The 16,008-nt window shown below is 59.6% G+C and overlaps 1 protein-coding gene across 3 annotated transcripts in view; it reads left to right on the top strand.

The window, feature by feature from the left end:
- The window catches only part of APBA2 (amyloid beta precursor protein binding family A member 2), a 194,118-nt gene that overhangs the window by 171,088 nt on the left and 7,022 nt on the right, over positions 1–16,008 (top strand). For all 3 annotated transcript variants that reach the window (XM_032622808.1, XM_032622809.1, XM_032622807.1), the window contains 4 exons: positions 5,611–5,796; positions 9,476–9,655; positions 10,517–10,729; positions 12,194–12,313. In XM_032622808.1, coding sequence (XP_032478699.1) covers positions 5,611–5,796; positions 9,476–9,655; positions 10,517–10,729; positions 12,194–12,313 — 699 coding nt within the window. The remainder of the gene's footprint in view (positions 1–5,610; positions 5,797–9,475; positions 9,656–10,516; positions 10,730–12,193; positions 12,314–16,008) is intronic.

Genomic DNA, 16,008 nt, shown 5'->3' with positions numbered 1-16,008 from the left:
CTGTGAAACGTAGAGCAAGCTGGGGGTGGGCAGCAGCCTCGGGCCTAGTGGGGTGAAGCTGGCGATCAGGTGTGCACAGCAGCAGGGATGAAATAGAGACACCACGAAGGGGAGCCGGGTAGCGGGGTGGGGGGAAGGCGTGTGCTCACCATCGGGATTCTGGAACGGCCCTCTCGAGGCCTATGCGTGCGGGGCTGGGAGCTGGAGCTGGAGGGTGGAGATCCGGGTGGCCCCCCGCAACCCACCACCCCCCGCCCCGCCCTGCCCCAGCCCGGCGCGGCGGCGCTCCAGAGGGGAGGGTCCTACGATTTCCTGCCTGTAAACCACGTGCCCAGCTTGTGTCTGACACCTCAGTTCTTCTCATCTTCCTGTGCCTGGATCCGTGCACAAGCCTGCCATTGTGGGGAGACAGGCAAGCAGACACAGGAGCCAGATGGAGGGGGCTGGGAGCTGGGTGTGGGCAAGGGCACGGGTGGATGAGCTTTGCAGTGCAGGAGGGAGGGAGGTGGCCGAGGACAGAGATGGGGAAGGGCCCCACTCGTTCTGGGGACGGGTGAGGCCGGCCAGACGCCGGGGTGACGGCCCCTTACTTCTTGCTCTTGGCAAGTGGTCCATATCGCGACGCTGAGTATGTGGGCAGCCAGTTCCCCAGCACCCTCTACCCGATGGTGTCACATCCAGCAGTGACCTTGTCAGATTCAGTTACAACGTCAGAAATGCAAACTGGTGATTTTCTCTTCTGTTCTGCTTCCAAGTTTTACTGTCTAACGTGCTTCTGTGCAGAAGAGCTTCTTTTTTTCTTTTCCCCTCTTTTTTTCTCTCCCTTTTCACTGTGGACTCCCAGATTTTTTTAAAAAAAACTTGTGTTATAATCCCTTACCATCGTTATTCTCTTGGGTGCTCAAATCACCCAGATCTGGCCAGGGCCTTCCCACTGGTCCCTGCGCCGTCCTGGGCAGTCTGCCCGTGGTCTCGGAACACGTTCTTGAGACAATGAGATGTTCTCCGCCCTCCTTGCACTCTCTGCCTGACACCTGGAACCGGACATTCTTCAAGGAGCCATGGTTCCTGTCCATGGGGAGGGAGGCACAGAAGTAGAGACCTGGGTTGCTGGCTCTGCCCATCATTGCTGGGGGGCCGTGGATCCTGGGCCCTAAAGATGAACCGAGCTGGACAGTATCTTTTTAAAAGCCAGGAGTTCATACACGTGCCTCCTATTTGAGACCAGCTCCATAGGGTCCTGCTCACCTGCCCCCTACTCCGTACGCACCCTGGTCCCACAGTGTAGATCGTGGCTCCTGACTCCCTTAGTGTGTTTTCTCACTTGGTCTCTCCTGGGGTGGACCATGCCCATCGCTGGGCTTCTGGGAGGAGCACAGGTTGGCTCTCAGGTAGTGGATGAGCTGGCTGTCACGCCTCAGGACCCAGTGGGTGGGAAGACCTGACGTGTGGGGACAGAGGAGGCTGCAGGGCGTGTCTTGGAGTCGGAGTGGCACCGTGATGTGGCTCCTGCTACGGCTCCCTCCCAGCCCCCGTGCCCTGCTGTCCGGCCACCGTCTTGGCCCTCTGATCTTTGTGTCCAGCTGCCCTGTCCCCCGTGGGGCCTTGAACTTGGCGAGAACTGAGGGAGCCACCCAACCGGGTCAGGTGTAGGACACTTCACAGCCTCGGGCTTTGTTTCCTGATCTTTCGTGGGCAAACTGTCTGGATTAGATCTCCCCCCGCCCCCAGCCCTCATCCACCCACCTGTCAGGGTCCCCGAGACCACCCCAGGTTCCCTAAGTTGATAAGAGGCCTCAAGGGGTTCAGCATATAGTTGTACTCAAGGCTGTGATTTACTACGGCACCAGGATACAGAGCAAAACCAGCGAAGGAGAAGATGCCTGGGGCTGAGCCCAGGGAAACCCAGGGTCCTCGCCTGATGGGGTCACGCAGGATGAGCTGAACTTCCCAGCCGCGAGCTGCGACGGCACGTGTGAGACGTGGGCCATTGGTAAGCTCGAGAGCGTCAGCGCCCAAGGTCTTTACTGGGGGCTGGTCACATAGACACCTGTGCTGTCTGCCATGCACCAAAGTCCCAGGCTCCTGAAAGCAAGCGGGGCTCAGGCTGGAGCACGCTGCTTGCCCAAATGCCTCAGGCAAGGTGAGCCACTCTTAGGATGTCGGGTGGCATGTCGGGAACCCTCCTGAAATCCAGGTTCCCAGACGCGCCAAAGGCCACCTACGGGCAGGCTTTCTGTGGACAGTGTCAGGCCTGTTCTGTCAGCCCTTCTCTGATGCTCCTGCATCGGCGGAGACTGGAAACTGGGCCCATCCCTGTGAACTTGAGGACTTGGACAAGTTTCCGGACATCTCGGAGCCCTGTTGATTCTCAGAGGAGAGCCCGGCGCCGGGCCCCTTGAAGGACAGATGAGGTGACTCAGAGCAGGGCTCACACATGCCAGCCCCTTCCCCTCACTCCTCCCTTCCCTCCCTTCTGGGTCTTTGGTGTCTGAACAGGGCCCGGGGACAGGGCGTCCGTTCCCAAGAGTGGGCAGAGCCAGAAGCCACAATTTGCTTTGCTCGTTCAAGGTCAGTCCTTAACACACGTGGGCTTTCCATCCCGCCAGCCGCAGCATCGTGGCCAAGTCATGCACAGCCGCTGCCCAGACCAGCATCTGTTGGCCGGTGCTCACCTCCCAGCTACAGAGCAGGGCTGTGCTGTGGTTTTGACCATCTGTCTGTGCTGGCTCTTTGCCCTGTTGTGTTCTTCCTGAAGCTTTGCTTTCTCCACGTCGCTTCTTGGGTTCTCTCCAAGAGTCCTGACTGCCACCGTAGACCTCCTGGCATCTTCTCCTTCTCCCACATGCTGTTCCCCGCCCGCATTCTCTGCGGAGGGCTGGCTGAGCCCCCGTAGTCACAGCTCCTGCCCTGGGGAGCCTCTGGTGGCTGCTGGAGGTGCCCGTGGCTCCCCAGGTCTCTGTGGACAGGAATGTTCCAGAACCACAGAGCAGGAGACCTCGGGGTTTTCAGCCTATGCGGGCTGCCCCAGGGACGTGCTACTGATGACTGGGATCTGGTGTGGAGGAGGATGTGCCCCTGATCTCCAGTGGGTCAGGTGTCCTGGGGAAGCCCGAGGCTCCCTAGGGCTCAGGTTCATGGCCACTGGGTTGGCCGAGCTGTGCCAGGCCAGGGGAAGGGCAGAGTGAGGACGGCATCCAGGACCACCAGGACAGGGTCCTCGACGGGCAGCATCTCGCTGGAAGTCCCGGGCAGGAGGCAAGCTGGTCATGGTCCTTCTTACTGCCCCTCCAGTGGTCTTTGAAGTTCAACTTTAAGAGTCCTCCCGCTTCTCTGGTTGAGCTTCACCTCTGCTCGTCAGAGGTATTTAAAGAGTATTTTCATTTCCCGTTTTCCAGCGGAAAGCCCCCGTCGCTCTGTCCCATCGGGCTCTCCTCACCGTGGCAGTTTGCGGCGTGGTCGGTGCCCGGCATCTTGCTCTCTCGTTCGTCTCCTCCTCCCAGCATTCCTGTGCATCCTCACAGCCAGGTCTCCCCACGTGGGGAGTCCTCATTCTTCAGGGGAAGCAGCTCCCTCCTGGGTCTGCTCCCCACCAGCAGGGAGAGTCTGCTCCCCACTCCGTGCCCACCGACCTCCTCTGCGGAGCCTGGTGGGGAGTGAGGGCTGGTGGCCTCATCCTGCATCTGCTTTGCAGGGAGCAGGTCTCCAGGTGGGTTGGTAAGCAAAGCCCCACCATTGCTGGGGCTCTGTCCCCCTCACATGAAGAGGACCTGGGGAAGAGAGAGGACTCGGGGTGTTTGCACACATGGTTGAGAACTAGATCTGGTGGGATTGCTCTCTGTTCTCTTCCATGATGGAAACGTCAATGTCTTTTCTTGCTGGAGTACAGCGGGTGTCTGGGTCATTGCTCGTAGCGTTCTTGACTGGGAGGTCAGGGCTGGTGGGAGAAGCAGAGGTTCCCGGCTCCCGAGGAGCCCCCATCTCACTGGGAAGACTGGACACACCTGGTTCCCTGTGTGCTCAGGAGAAAATGCTGGCTGCCCTGAATAAGACAGGCCGGGTTCCCTGACTATACACCCTGGAACCTCGGAACTGGCCTTGGGGAGAGGGAAGGTCATGCAGGGTTAGCTGGGGGTGGGGGGTGGATGGTGCTTCCTAAAGGTGAACTAACCGAGCACTGGCCCCTGCAGGCTTTGGGGTCACCGAGAGCGAGGAGAACAGGAGCTGGGAAGGTGGGTCAGAAAGGTTCCATGAGCCGTGGCCTGGCTGCCTGGCCGAGGTGTCTGGGGTAGCCTGGCCAGTCGTGGGCACCGTGGATCATTTGAGAGTTTGCTCCGAGGTCGCTGAGGATGAACTGGAAGTGTGGTGGTAGGAAATTGGTTTGACTATAAAATAAGAAATGTTAGCAGAGAAGCTGGGAGGCAGGAACAGATGCAGAGACTGTGGGAACTCGAGTGGCTGGTTGGGGCAGGAAGGGGACGAGGCCACGTGGCGGGCGGCCTTGTCTGGGAGGAAGCGGGCTCTGCCACTGACAGGTGCTTGGAGATGGGGAGAAGCTCATTTCTGACACCTGGGGGGTTGAGTCAGATGTTTCTGAAAGTGGCTGGAGATCAAGAGATGCTGAAGAGCCACCTCCACTGTCCCCTTTCCAGCGGCCCCTCCTGGAAGGGGCTTCTTGTGGTTATAAACCGCACCCCCCCCCCCCACCCCAAGCTGGCCAGAAAACACAGCAGCTCCAGGAAGGCAAGTGTGCAGAAGTGGCTTCTGTGAGGAAGACAGGGGCTGCAGAGGTTGCAGAAATGCCCCATTTTCTTTTCTGGAAAGAGGACAAAGGCCTAAAAGAGCAGCTGATTAGTTTCTCAGAGCCTCTGTGTGCAGCCTTGTTAGGTGGGGGGCCCGGGAATGATGCTTGGTAGAGATTTCTGCCAGATGACAAAAGCCATCGAGAGGGATGGGCCCGCCAGGGCCTCGGGGGGATTGAAAGACTGCGGAGACCCATCCATCAGAGTCAGGCGGGCTGCCTCGGGACCCCCTGCCCAGGCCCATGCTGCTTGAGCTCCTGGGACGAGCTCATCCCTGGGAAACACTGGCTCTGGAGCCTTCCTCTTCTGCTTGGCAGGAAGTCTGAGCCAGGCGCCCTCCTTGCAGGGAGAGGCGCCTTCTCCAGAGCCACAGATGGCCTCCGATCCGGTGGGGACAGGCCTCAGCGGCTGCCCCTCCCCCACAGGACCGGGAGCCCCGCCCAGCATCATGCCCCCACGAGCATCACTTTGGAAGCTGCAGGGCTAAGGTGAAGGCACGTCACCTTGACTGGGAATCATCGCTGGGGCAGTGGCTCTCTACCCAGGAGACTCTGTCCCTCAGGGCAGATCTGGCCACAGCTGGAGATCTTTGTGGTCGTCACAACTTGGGACGGAGGAGATGCCACTGGCGTCTAGTGGGTGGAGGCCAGGGATGCTGCTAAACGTCCTCCTGTGCCCAGGACACCCTCACAGTATGGAATGGTCCAGCCCCAAACGTCAGGAGTGTCGAGACTGAGAGCCCCCAAACTTAGGTGTTGTTTAGGGCTTGTTCCCTGTAACGCAGGCCCTCTCGTGCCTCTCCCGGCAGGAGACCATGATGGACCATGCCCTTCGCACCATCTCCTACATCGCGGACATTGGGAACATCGTGGTGCTGATGGCCAGGCGCCGCATGCCGCGCTCAGCCTCCCAGGACTGCATCGAGACCACCCCCGGGGCCCAGGAGGGGAAGAAGCAGTATAAGATGATCTGCCACGTGTTTGAGTCCGAGGATGTAAGTAAATGCCCAGGCGTGATGTTCCCCTCCCGACGGCCCAGGCCCCATGGGCTCTGTGGTCCCAGGGAAGCACATATAGCATGGGGATTCTGTGCCCCATCATGGACGCTTCCAGTGGAAGCGGTGATTTTTCTAACACTCTGAGTTTGCAGAGACCATGAACACAGCTCTGTTTCGCTTCATGAAATAAGTTTTTCAGGAGCTGTTTGTAAATGGAACCGTACTTAAGTATGCCGAGGAGCTCTCTGACAAGGTCCTTTAACGAAACCTTGTTCTCCCCAAATAAAGTAGCCCTTGACTAACTTTTCTGTTGAGATGCACGCCCCACACTCCAGGGTTGCAAATGGGGAAGCGCCTCTGCTTCTGCTCATGGCCATTTCAGGCCATAAGAAGTTGGAAAATCCAGTGCACCCTTGGACAACATGGGTTTGAACTTCGAGGGCCCACTTACCCATGGACCTTTGTCAGTAGTAGATGCTACAGCGCTACACCATCCGCCTTGGTTGACTCCGCGATCATGAACCGCGGACACGGAGGAATTGCGGGTACGGAGGTCTGACTGTAAGTTAGACACAGATTTTTTATGGACTGTACAGAGGGTCACAGCCCCTAACCCCCATTTTGTTCACGGGTCAACTGTAATTCTGACGTTTAAAATACCGCAGACTCGCTAAGAGACCATAAGCCCTTTGACTCCTTCCTTGGATGGGATGAGAGCATCTTTCTGAGCCTGGAAGAGGGAGAAAGGGACCGGGGAAGGGAGCTGCAGGGCAGGAGGTGAGCGGGGTCTCTGGGCTGCCCCCCCGGGGCAGGTCTGATTCAGGATCACCCAGGAGGCAGCAGCTGAGCTGTTCTTGGGGCTGTTGCCAGAGCAGGATTTTAAAAAATTCTCTCTCCTCCATGGATACTTGGAAAGGGCATTCTCGGTTACCGAGGGACTTGAGGGTGTGTCAGGGACCTGGAGCAGTGGGGAAGGGTCCCAGTTTTATGTTTGAATGCAGGGTGGGTGGAGGCAGTGACCTTTTTGCTGAGAAATTGAAGTCACCTACAAGTGCTTTGAAGCAATGACACATTTATAGGAGAGGAAATTTACATACAGACTCACTAGTGCACACACGTGTTCCTTTCACCATTATACAGATGTCTGTGGACACCTGCATGGGAATTTTTGTTTGGCTCATGGCTCAAGGAGTCTCTGAGACCCGGCCTGGGGGCATGTGATGGGCCCTGGAGAAGGGCTGTGGTGATGGGCAGGTGAGGCAAGAAACAGGCCAGGTGGCAGGGGGTGAACAGTCTGCTGTCTCGGGGAGCAGGAAGGGGCTCCGAGGTGCCCACCGTGCCCTGGGTGCTGCTGTGGCCTGGGTTTCTCTATTCCGTGGGAGAGTAGGCTGAGAGCAAAGGTGGGAGCGGGGCTCCAGGTGGTCCTTGAAGGCACATGGGAAGGATGGGCTGGGAGGGGCGTGAGGGGATGCAGCAGCCATCCTGAGAGTTGGGCCCTGATGGTGGCCCCATCCGGGTCCGACTGCTGCTGGGGTGAGTGAAGGATCCAAGGGTCCAGTGGTAACAGAGGGGGACACCTGGAGAAAATGGAAGGTGGCCCTAAGTACCCTGGTTGCCCTCTCAGAGTTTCCGTTTCCCTTCTGTAAAGTGGAGGGCAGTGCAGGTGAGCCGAAGAAGTGAAAGGGCTGGTGGGGGGGCAGGGCAGCCTCCCCTGCTATTCACCCACCTGCAGGAGGCCCCCTCTGAGTCCCAGCCTCCAACGCCAGCCCCTCGGGGAGGCCCCCGTGACGCTCCCTATCTTTCTGGGCTCACAACCTTGGCTGTGACCTGGGGGCAGGGGCGATCCTTCATGACTGGCCCCAGCTCAGGTGGCAGGGATGCCAGGACGCAGGGCAGACAGGGGATGGGAGACTGCAGCCAGCCGCTGGTGGGAAGATGCCGAGGTTCCCGGACTGCGCCCCATGGAGCCCAGGCATGGACCACCTTGCCCTCCCAGGGGCTCCCCCAGGTGATGGGCGCCGACCGGGCACAGCTCAGAGGGGAGGCTCAGGGCAGTGGGCAGTGGGCGGGGGGAACGAAGTGATGCTCTCACACCTCCTTCCCAGCCAGGGAACCCCAGTCTGAGGAAGATGGACCCAGAGGCCTGGGGGCAGCTGGTGTCAGCAAACCTGAGACCCCAGGGGGGCAGGGCACATCCAGGCCTCCGGGTGGCCCTCGGCCCTCCACCCTCCATCCTGGGACTAGCCTCTTCCTGGAGGCCCCATTGGATCCTCAGCTTGGCCTGAGCCTCCGGCCAGGCGCCCTCCAGGACCTGCCACCACGGGCCTCCTTCCATCGTCTCCATACGCGTCTGGGCCAGTGGCGCCACCTGGTGGTCCCGGGGGCTCCGTGCCTGTGGCCGGTTCTCCCTCTGAGCAGAGCCGCCAAACTGCCTGGACGCTGCTCCTGGGGGCGGGCAGGGCTTGGTCCTGCCTAGTGGACCCGGGCTTCCCTCCTGCAGACCGTTCGGGGCCCAATTTGGGAGGGCCGTCTGGTCTAGAATCGAAGGGCTCCGAGCTCTCCCTCTGTTATCCAGCCCAGCCCGCTTTTTTCAAAGGCTTACTCATTTGCAGCCCGAGAATCATGCAGCGTGTAGAGCAAGAATGGGATTCAGGCTGAACCCCTCAATTCCACGTGTTTTCAGGCCCTGTTGGCCCGAGGTTTGCTGAGGGGTCCCACTGCTCTCCCCCGGCTGCCTGGCTGCCAGGGTGCTTGACGTGGCCCAGGAACTGGCTCCTTAGCTCTCACTTCCCATGGTCCTTTGTCTGCACACCAGCAGGTGGCATGTAAGCTTTGGCAGTGACTGTTCAGAGTCCGGGCCTCTGCAGTATCAGATTCAGTCCAGTCCATAGAAGTGGTCCTGTTGAAGTAGAAAGAAGTGACTTGCTCCACGATTTGCCCTGTGCTGGTGTCCCCAGGGCCTCATGCTTCTCGTTGGCCTCAGCCTGACACATCCACACGCCCTACGAGAGCACACATCCTGCCTGCACCACCCCCGCGCGGTTGGACTGGGTCCTGTTGCTCCAGAGAAGTAATTACTGGGTGGGTGACTGACAGTCTCTGTGACGTTCCCCAGAGGATGCACCCCCCTCCTCCAGTCTGTGTTTGGAATAGGATGGGTGGGGGACTGCCCTGGCGGTCCAGTGGTTAGGGGTCCACGCTTCCACTGCACAGGGCATGGAACTAAGATCCCGCATGGGCCAAGTAAATGTATTTATTTAATAAATATTAATTTAATTTTAAATAAATTAATTTAAATTTCATTAAATTAATTTAATAACAATTAACAAATATTTAAATAAATAAAACACTTGTTAAAGAAAAAACAATGGGTGAAAAGAAAATACAGTACAGTCGCCAGTGAAAGCAATGAAACTATGATCATTAGCAAATAATTCATAATTTCCCCAGACGTTATTGGAAACTGTGCTTTGTCTTAGGATGTCTGGGATGTAAGGGAGCTCAGGTGGGGGCAGGCAGGGCACCAGCAGCAGAAGGGCTCCCCCGACAGAGACCCGGGCCACGGTCTCTCTGTGGCTCCTCGGAGCCCAGGCAGGGGCCTCCGTGCAGGCCGTGCTGTGGCTCCCCCTCGGGGCCCGTGCGCCTGCCCGTCTCCATTGGGCGCCCCTCCCCACAGGCTCAGCTCATTGCCCAGTCCATCGGCCAGGCCTTCAGCGTGGCCTACCAGGAGTTCCTGCGGGCCAACGGCATCAACCCCGAGGACCTGAGCCAGAAGGAGTACAGCGACATCATCAACACCCAGGAGATGTACAACGACGACCTCATCCACTTCTCCAACTCGGAGAACTGCAAAGAGGTGGGTGCCCGGGGCGGGGGGCACAGCTGGCAGGCCGGGCGGGGTCGAGCCTTCCTGGTGTGTGGCCCCTGCCTTCGCAGCGAGCACTTGTGTGGGAAATGTGGTGCTGTTGTAGGGAAGAAGCTGCTGACGGTCAGTCTTAAAATGACCTTGAAAATGTGCCTTTTAATGCTGCTATTAGATGTGGGCTCAGCCCCTCGAGGTGTTTCTGGAAAGCGTGCGGGAGGCATCTTGAAAACGGGGAACTTGGGGCTCTGCCCAGGGTGCTGGGAAGCCGCCCGTAGTGAAGCCTTGGCAGGTTCCGGTGGGTTTGCTCAGGGGTCTCTAGAAAGTTCTTCAGAGAAGAGGAGCAAATCCCTGGGGGTGGCCTGTACCCTAACTGCTTGGGAATGAGTGAATGATCCTGGCTTGTTGCTGAATGGATGAATGACAGGCAGCTTTCTGTGAGTGACCCGTGAGGCAGAGAGGAAATAGAAGGACTTTTCCAGACAAGAGTGGGGGCCGGGCTGGGTGTGCATCTGGACTCTGAGAGCACGGCCCTCTAGCCTCCGTGTGTCTGGGGCGGGGTGGGGGGTGATGGTGGGCGTGGGAGCCAGAACACTGGGGCCGAGCTTGGGGCTAGAGGAGGGGGTCTGTGCTCCTGGTTCCCAGGATGGTTGGGTGGGTCCCAGGAGGGCTTGGGAGCCAGAGCTGGACGAGGCCAGGGAGACAGCAGGCTGGCTGCGAGGAGGTGGCCTCGGTTCTGAGGGCAGGGCAGGCACCTGGCCCGGGTTGGCTGGTCCTTCCGGGATGCTGGGCAGAGGCCCAGCCCCCAGCCCACATCTCAGGTGGGCCTCTCTTACCCTACCCATTTCCTTGCAGCTACAGCTGGAGAAGCACAAGGGTGAGATCCTGGGTGTGGTGGTGGTGGAGTCGGGCTGGGGCTCCATCCTGCCCACTGTGATCCTGGCCAACATGATGAATGGAGGTCCAGCTGCCCGCTCGGGAAAGCTGAGCATCGGTGACCAGATCATGTCCATTAACGGCACCAGCCTGGTGGGGCTGCCGCTCGCCACCTGTCAGGGCATCATCAAGGTGGGTGCGGGGCCCCACCTCGCTATATCCTCGCTGCTTCGTCATCCCGCCTCGCCCGCCAGAATGCTGAGCCCAGAGAGACCCACCCAGTGGCTTTGAACCCAAGACTGTCCCACGGCCCTGACACCAGAGAGGGACCTGGGCTGCCCCAGATGAGGGCCAAGGACCTGTAGATGTCGGGTGACCAGCTTGTCTTAGTTTGCCTGGGACTTTTTGCTGACAGTCTCACCTGCTGGGCAAACAAGGAGGTTGGTTCCCCTGCCTGGATCTGAGTTGGGAGGCTGCTCTCACCGTCTGACCCGTGAGCCTGCAGGTTCGGGAGGTGCAGACCCTCCCTAGAGAGTGTCACGCTGAGGGGACACAAACAGGTGGCCCCTGCTTGTCTGTGAGAGCCCCCCGGGCTGAAGCGTCGGGCAGCCATCCAAGGGGACCTCAGCACGGCGGTGCCTTTGCTCTGTTCAAGGGTCCAGACAGTGGCTCAGCCTACGGGGGGGCCATCTGTCCCGCGGCTCATTCCCTCCAGCCCTACTGTGGTCTCGGGGCTGGAGGATGGGCCTCTGTTCTCCCTTGTCACTCAGAGATGAAGGCCCTGTGAGGGGGCTCCTGGACCTGGGGACCCAGTCCCAGTGGGTACTGTGTAGCTAGACAGACAGACAGGCACAGAAGAGGCCTTCATCAGGGGTGCCAGAGGCTTGGCCAGCTGGGACCCTCGCTCTGAGGGCTGCAGCTCCTGGGGCAGTTTCTAACCTGGGCTCTGATGTGTGTGTGTGTGTGTGTGTGTGTGTGTGTGTGTGTGTATGCACACGTGTGCACAGAGGAGGAGCTCCCTGCTGCTGCAGCCACGTTCAGGCTGGGCCCCTTCCCCTCCCCCCACCCAACCCTAGGACCATGGCCGCAGCACCCACCGTCCTCTGGGGCCTGAGGTCTCCCTTGGCCTGTCTCGGCACAGACACCAGAGCCTCCTGCTGACAGATTTCTGCTCTGCCGGCCACACCCTGTCCTCGCCCCACCCCCAGCATGAGAGTCCATCACTGGAGGATGCTTTGTTTTGAGGAAGGTGCCCCCACCTTCCCAAACAGGAAGTCCTCCTGCACTCAGCATGGCCAGGGCCCCTCCTGGGCACCACCAAGGGTGACCTAGTGCCCGCCTCTTGGTTGTACACAGGGGCGCTTGGAGCCTGGCCTTGCCCCCAGGGCAGATTTTTTTTCTCCCAGGTCAAAGGGCACACCAGAGCACAGGGGCCACGGCACGCACTGCCACCTGGGATGCCCAGCACCCCTGCATCCGGTCAGGATGATGCCTGCATCCACGCACAGAGGGACACCAGGGCTGAGAGGGGCCTGCCTGGCTCGGTACCCCAGCTCCCGGGGCTCTGCCCTGCCACTGGCTCACCCTCCCAGGCCCCTGAGGTTGTCCTCCCAGCGGCATCTGAGACCCACTGGGCCTCCCATTCCTGCTTTGCAGGGTCTGAAGAACCAGACACAGGTGAAGCTGAACATCGTCAGCTGCCCGCCGGTCACCACCGTCCTCATCAAGCGGCCGGACCTCAAGTACCAGCTGGGCTTCAGCGTGCAGAATGGCATCGTGAGTGCGCTCGGCAGCCTCCATTGTGCACGTGGCTGGCCTGGTGCAGGGAGCTGGGGGGCAGCTCTCCGTCCCTCCAGAACCGCTCCTGTCTGAGGGGGCAGGTCCAGGCAGGGCGGGCGGGCCAGCGTGTGGTCACGGCATGGGTCCCTCCAGCCCTGCCCTCGGCACCCTCGTCCCAGTGGTGGCTGTTCTCTGCAGACCCCTGCTCTGGAGTGGAGGGAGGAGCCCTCCCACCCCTGCAGTCGGGACCCGTAGCCGATGGCAGTGTCAGAGTCACTGTGTGTAAGACACCCACCCACTCATTCATTTGTTCATTCATTCATTCGCTCATTCACTCACCCATTACGAGCCGTGTGTGAGGTTCCTGAGCTGTGTCAGGCGGGGCCCCAGCCACTGAGGAGGCAGGAGGGCCTCCAGGAGGAGGTGATGCTGGGCTTGAATAGTGCTGGTCTGGCCAAAAGTCTGTGCCTGTTCCTCAGGCCGGAGTTCTTCCCAGAGTTCCCACCTCCTCTTTGACCTGCGTGAGCTCTGTTTCCTGGGTCGGTTCTCCTGCAAAGGTCCCAGTGGGCAGGGAGGGATGTGGCCACAGATGGAGGACAGAAGAGGGAAGGCCGGTCACTTCCAGATTGCTTAAGCTAGCCCAGAGTGCTAAAAAGCCAAGGAGGAGATCGTGCGGTGGATGGGGGTGGTGTCAGGTTGAGGGGGAGGACGTGTGTGTCCCTCCACGGTCACAGAGGGGGCACATCGGGAGAACGTTCTAGAAACAGGACTACAAATGAGACAGAATTTCCCCCGTCACTACCTGGTGCAGGAGTGTGGAGAGTTTGCACGGAGCCGGGGAGAGTCACAGGACATCTCTGTCCCCTCTGGGTTAGGGCGCACTTGCTGCTGTAACGGATGTTCCGCGGATCTCAGCGGACTGAGAGCTGATCTGTTGTTTGGGTCACAGTCCAGCGTGGGAGGGGGCTTCACGCCACAGGGTCGCTCAGGGGCCCAGGCTCACCTTCCCCCAGGGCGCTCTTTGTCTGACTGGCAGCGGCGGGGAGACGGGGGCGTAGATGTGGCTCTTGCCATTTCTGTCTACATCCATCTGGCCAGACAGGGCTCAGTCACATGCCCCACAAACACAGGGCTGGCCGGGAAGGTGGTCCAGCTGGTGCCCAAGACGAAGAAGGAAAGGGTGTGGGGGCATCTGAAGCTGACATTGACCGTACCTTCCCAGCTGTGTGACACTGGGCAAGTCACTGAAGCTTTCTGGGCAGGTTGAGAAAATCCATGAAGTACCGAGACCTCCAAGGAGGGCCCACTGGGCCCAAACTCTGCAGAGAAGAAAGGCCCCTTGGCACCATACCCAAGCACGGGGGCCCAGCCAGCCTGTCTGTACCCCCTGAGAATTTCTTTCCAGAACATGGCATCTGCCCCGGGAGTTGGCCAGTTGGTGGTCCAGCTAGCGCCACCCTGCCCGGCTGCTCTGCACACACGTGTCCGGGGCCATGCAGGAGGTTGCCCAGGGTCCCTGCCTGCAGCTTCTATGCGCACCGTGTGGATGGGCCTGGGAGCAGGTGGGCGGGCCTTAGACCTGTCCCTGACACCCTGAGCCACCATGCAGGGCCTGCCTGGGTGCCATCCGCAGGACCTCTCTCCCTGGGGTGGGGGCAGGTGGGTGGTAGGGAGGACTGTCAGTGACCGGCAGCCCCTGAGACGGCCCTGCTTGTGTGACCCTGAGGGCTGCCCCTGCCCTGCTGGGCAGCCTTGTGGGGCCCAGGCTGTCCCTCTTGCATGGCCCCGGGGAGCTCGCCATCTAGGTGGGCCTGGTTCATGGTCTTTGTAAGATGCAGCCCCTGTCCTGCTGCGAGCCTTGCAGGGGGATGGCGTGATGCATCAGGGCCGGCTTTCCCCTCAAGGCCAGGCTCCTGGGGGGTGGCCAGGGGCTTTGCCTGTTCTTGGGGCCCAATGTGCCCCCCCACCACCAAAAAGCAAAATCCTTCCCCTGCAAATACTCCCTCCAGCCAGTTCATTTTAATCCTCACTACAGCCTAATAAGGAGCATGGGGACTGGTCAGGAAGCTGGGGCACAGAGAGGTTTAGTAACTTGCCCTGGGTCACACAGCTGGGGAGGCCATAGGGACCGAGGTGGGGAAGGGGGACGAGGAGACACAAGAAGGGGCGCTCTGCCTAGAGTTTTGTGGGGGCTGAATTGAAGCGAGCGGGGGAGGCAGTGGAGAGGACAGGTATGGGGTGGCCTGAGTGTGGCCTGGCCCTGAGCCTTCCCTCTCAGAGATGGGGCAGGGGAGGCTGGCAGGGGTGCATCCCTGGGGAGTTACAGGAGGGGTCTCTGTGGCGGGGGTGTGCAGGGATGTTCCCAGGTTGGTATGAGTGGCTGGGAGGCTGAGGCCAGGGAGGCTTCCCAGAAGGTTTGGGGGTGTCGGGCTCAGGGTCACAGCAGATCTGGGGTCTGGAACTGGGGAAGTATTACCCCCTGATTCTGAAGGCAGCGTTGCCAGGCTGCCCTTCCTGGGTCACAGGTGTGCACACAGGGGTCCTGGTGCCGCCCACTGCTCGGTGCCTCTGCTGCTGGTCCAGGGTCCGAATCCCACGGTGTGTGCGCTTGGGGCCAGCTGTGAACGAGGAGCTGCGTGGCCCCCAGCGCCACCCACCCACCAGCTGGCATCCTGCCTCTGTGAATGGGGGTGCGCGTGCTAGGGGCCAGGAGGCAGGGGCCGTGGTGACTCCCGGGGGCTTCCCTGCCCTGAGAGCATCCGGGAGGCAGTGGATGGAGAGCAGGTGGCAGAATGCCAGGCCGGAGGTGGTGTTTGTCAGCCCCAATGCAAACCCACTGCTGTTTTCTGCCTGATGCCTCCAGAAACGTTGCCTGTGGCAGGTGCCTGTTTAAATGTCTGGGGTGAGCAGTTAGGTGAAGTATGTCCCAGCGCTGGGGCGTCAGGTACGTCTGGGTGTTGTCAGGTGAGAGGTGAGGGGGAGGGGCCCTCTGCATGGCTGTCAGTGTGCACACACCGGTGCGTGTGTGTGTGTGTGCGTGCGTGCGCGCACTCGGGTGTGTGTGTTTGGGGGCTGCCAGCCTGAGCACTGGCCCCGAAGATGTCAGTGTAGCTTGTGTTTTCTTTAAAGCAAGAGGCCCTGTGGCTGAGAAGCTGGATTACCTTGTGAAATCTGCCCCTCTCTCCCCCTTTTCTTCTGGCCCGACTCTCTCCTAGAACTTCTGCTTTTCCTGGTTTTTTTTTTTTTTTCAATTGTGGTAAAATACAATTAACGTGAAATTTACCATCTCAACCATTTTCCAGTGTGCGGTTCAGCAGCGTTAAGAACGTTGACGTTGTTGTAGAACCAATCTCGAGAACTGTTTCCATCAGCAAAACTGAAAGTCTGTTCCCGCGAACACTGACTCCCCACCTCCCGCTCCCCCAGCTCCTGGTGACCAGCGTGCTACTTCCCGTCCCCGTGAAGTTGAATATGACATACTTAGGTACCTTACATGAGTAGAATCATACGGTCTTTGTCCATCTGTGACTGGCCTGTTTCACTCAGCAAAATGTCTTCAAGGTTCATCCACGTCGTAGCATGTGTAGCAGGATTTTCTTCCTTTTTAAGGCTGAGTCGTGTTCCGTTGTGTGGAAACGTCCCATTTTGGTTGTCCGTTCCTCCACTGATGGACACTTGGGTTGCTTCTATCT

The sequence above is a fragment of the Phocoena sinus genome, chromosome 2 (genome assembly GCF_008692025.1).
Source record: "Phocoena sinus isolate mPhoSin1 chromosome 2, mPhoSin1.pri, whole genome shotgun sequence".
Lineage (NCBI taxonomy): Eukaryota > Metazoa > Chordata > Mammalia > Artiodactyla > Phocoenidae > Phocoena > Phocoena sinus.
The sequence above is the reverse complement of the archived record's forward strand: the minus strand, read 5'-3'. Positions and strand labels throughout refer to the sequence as shown.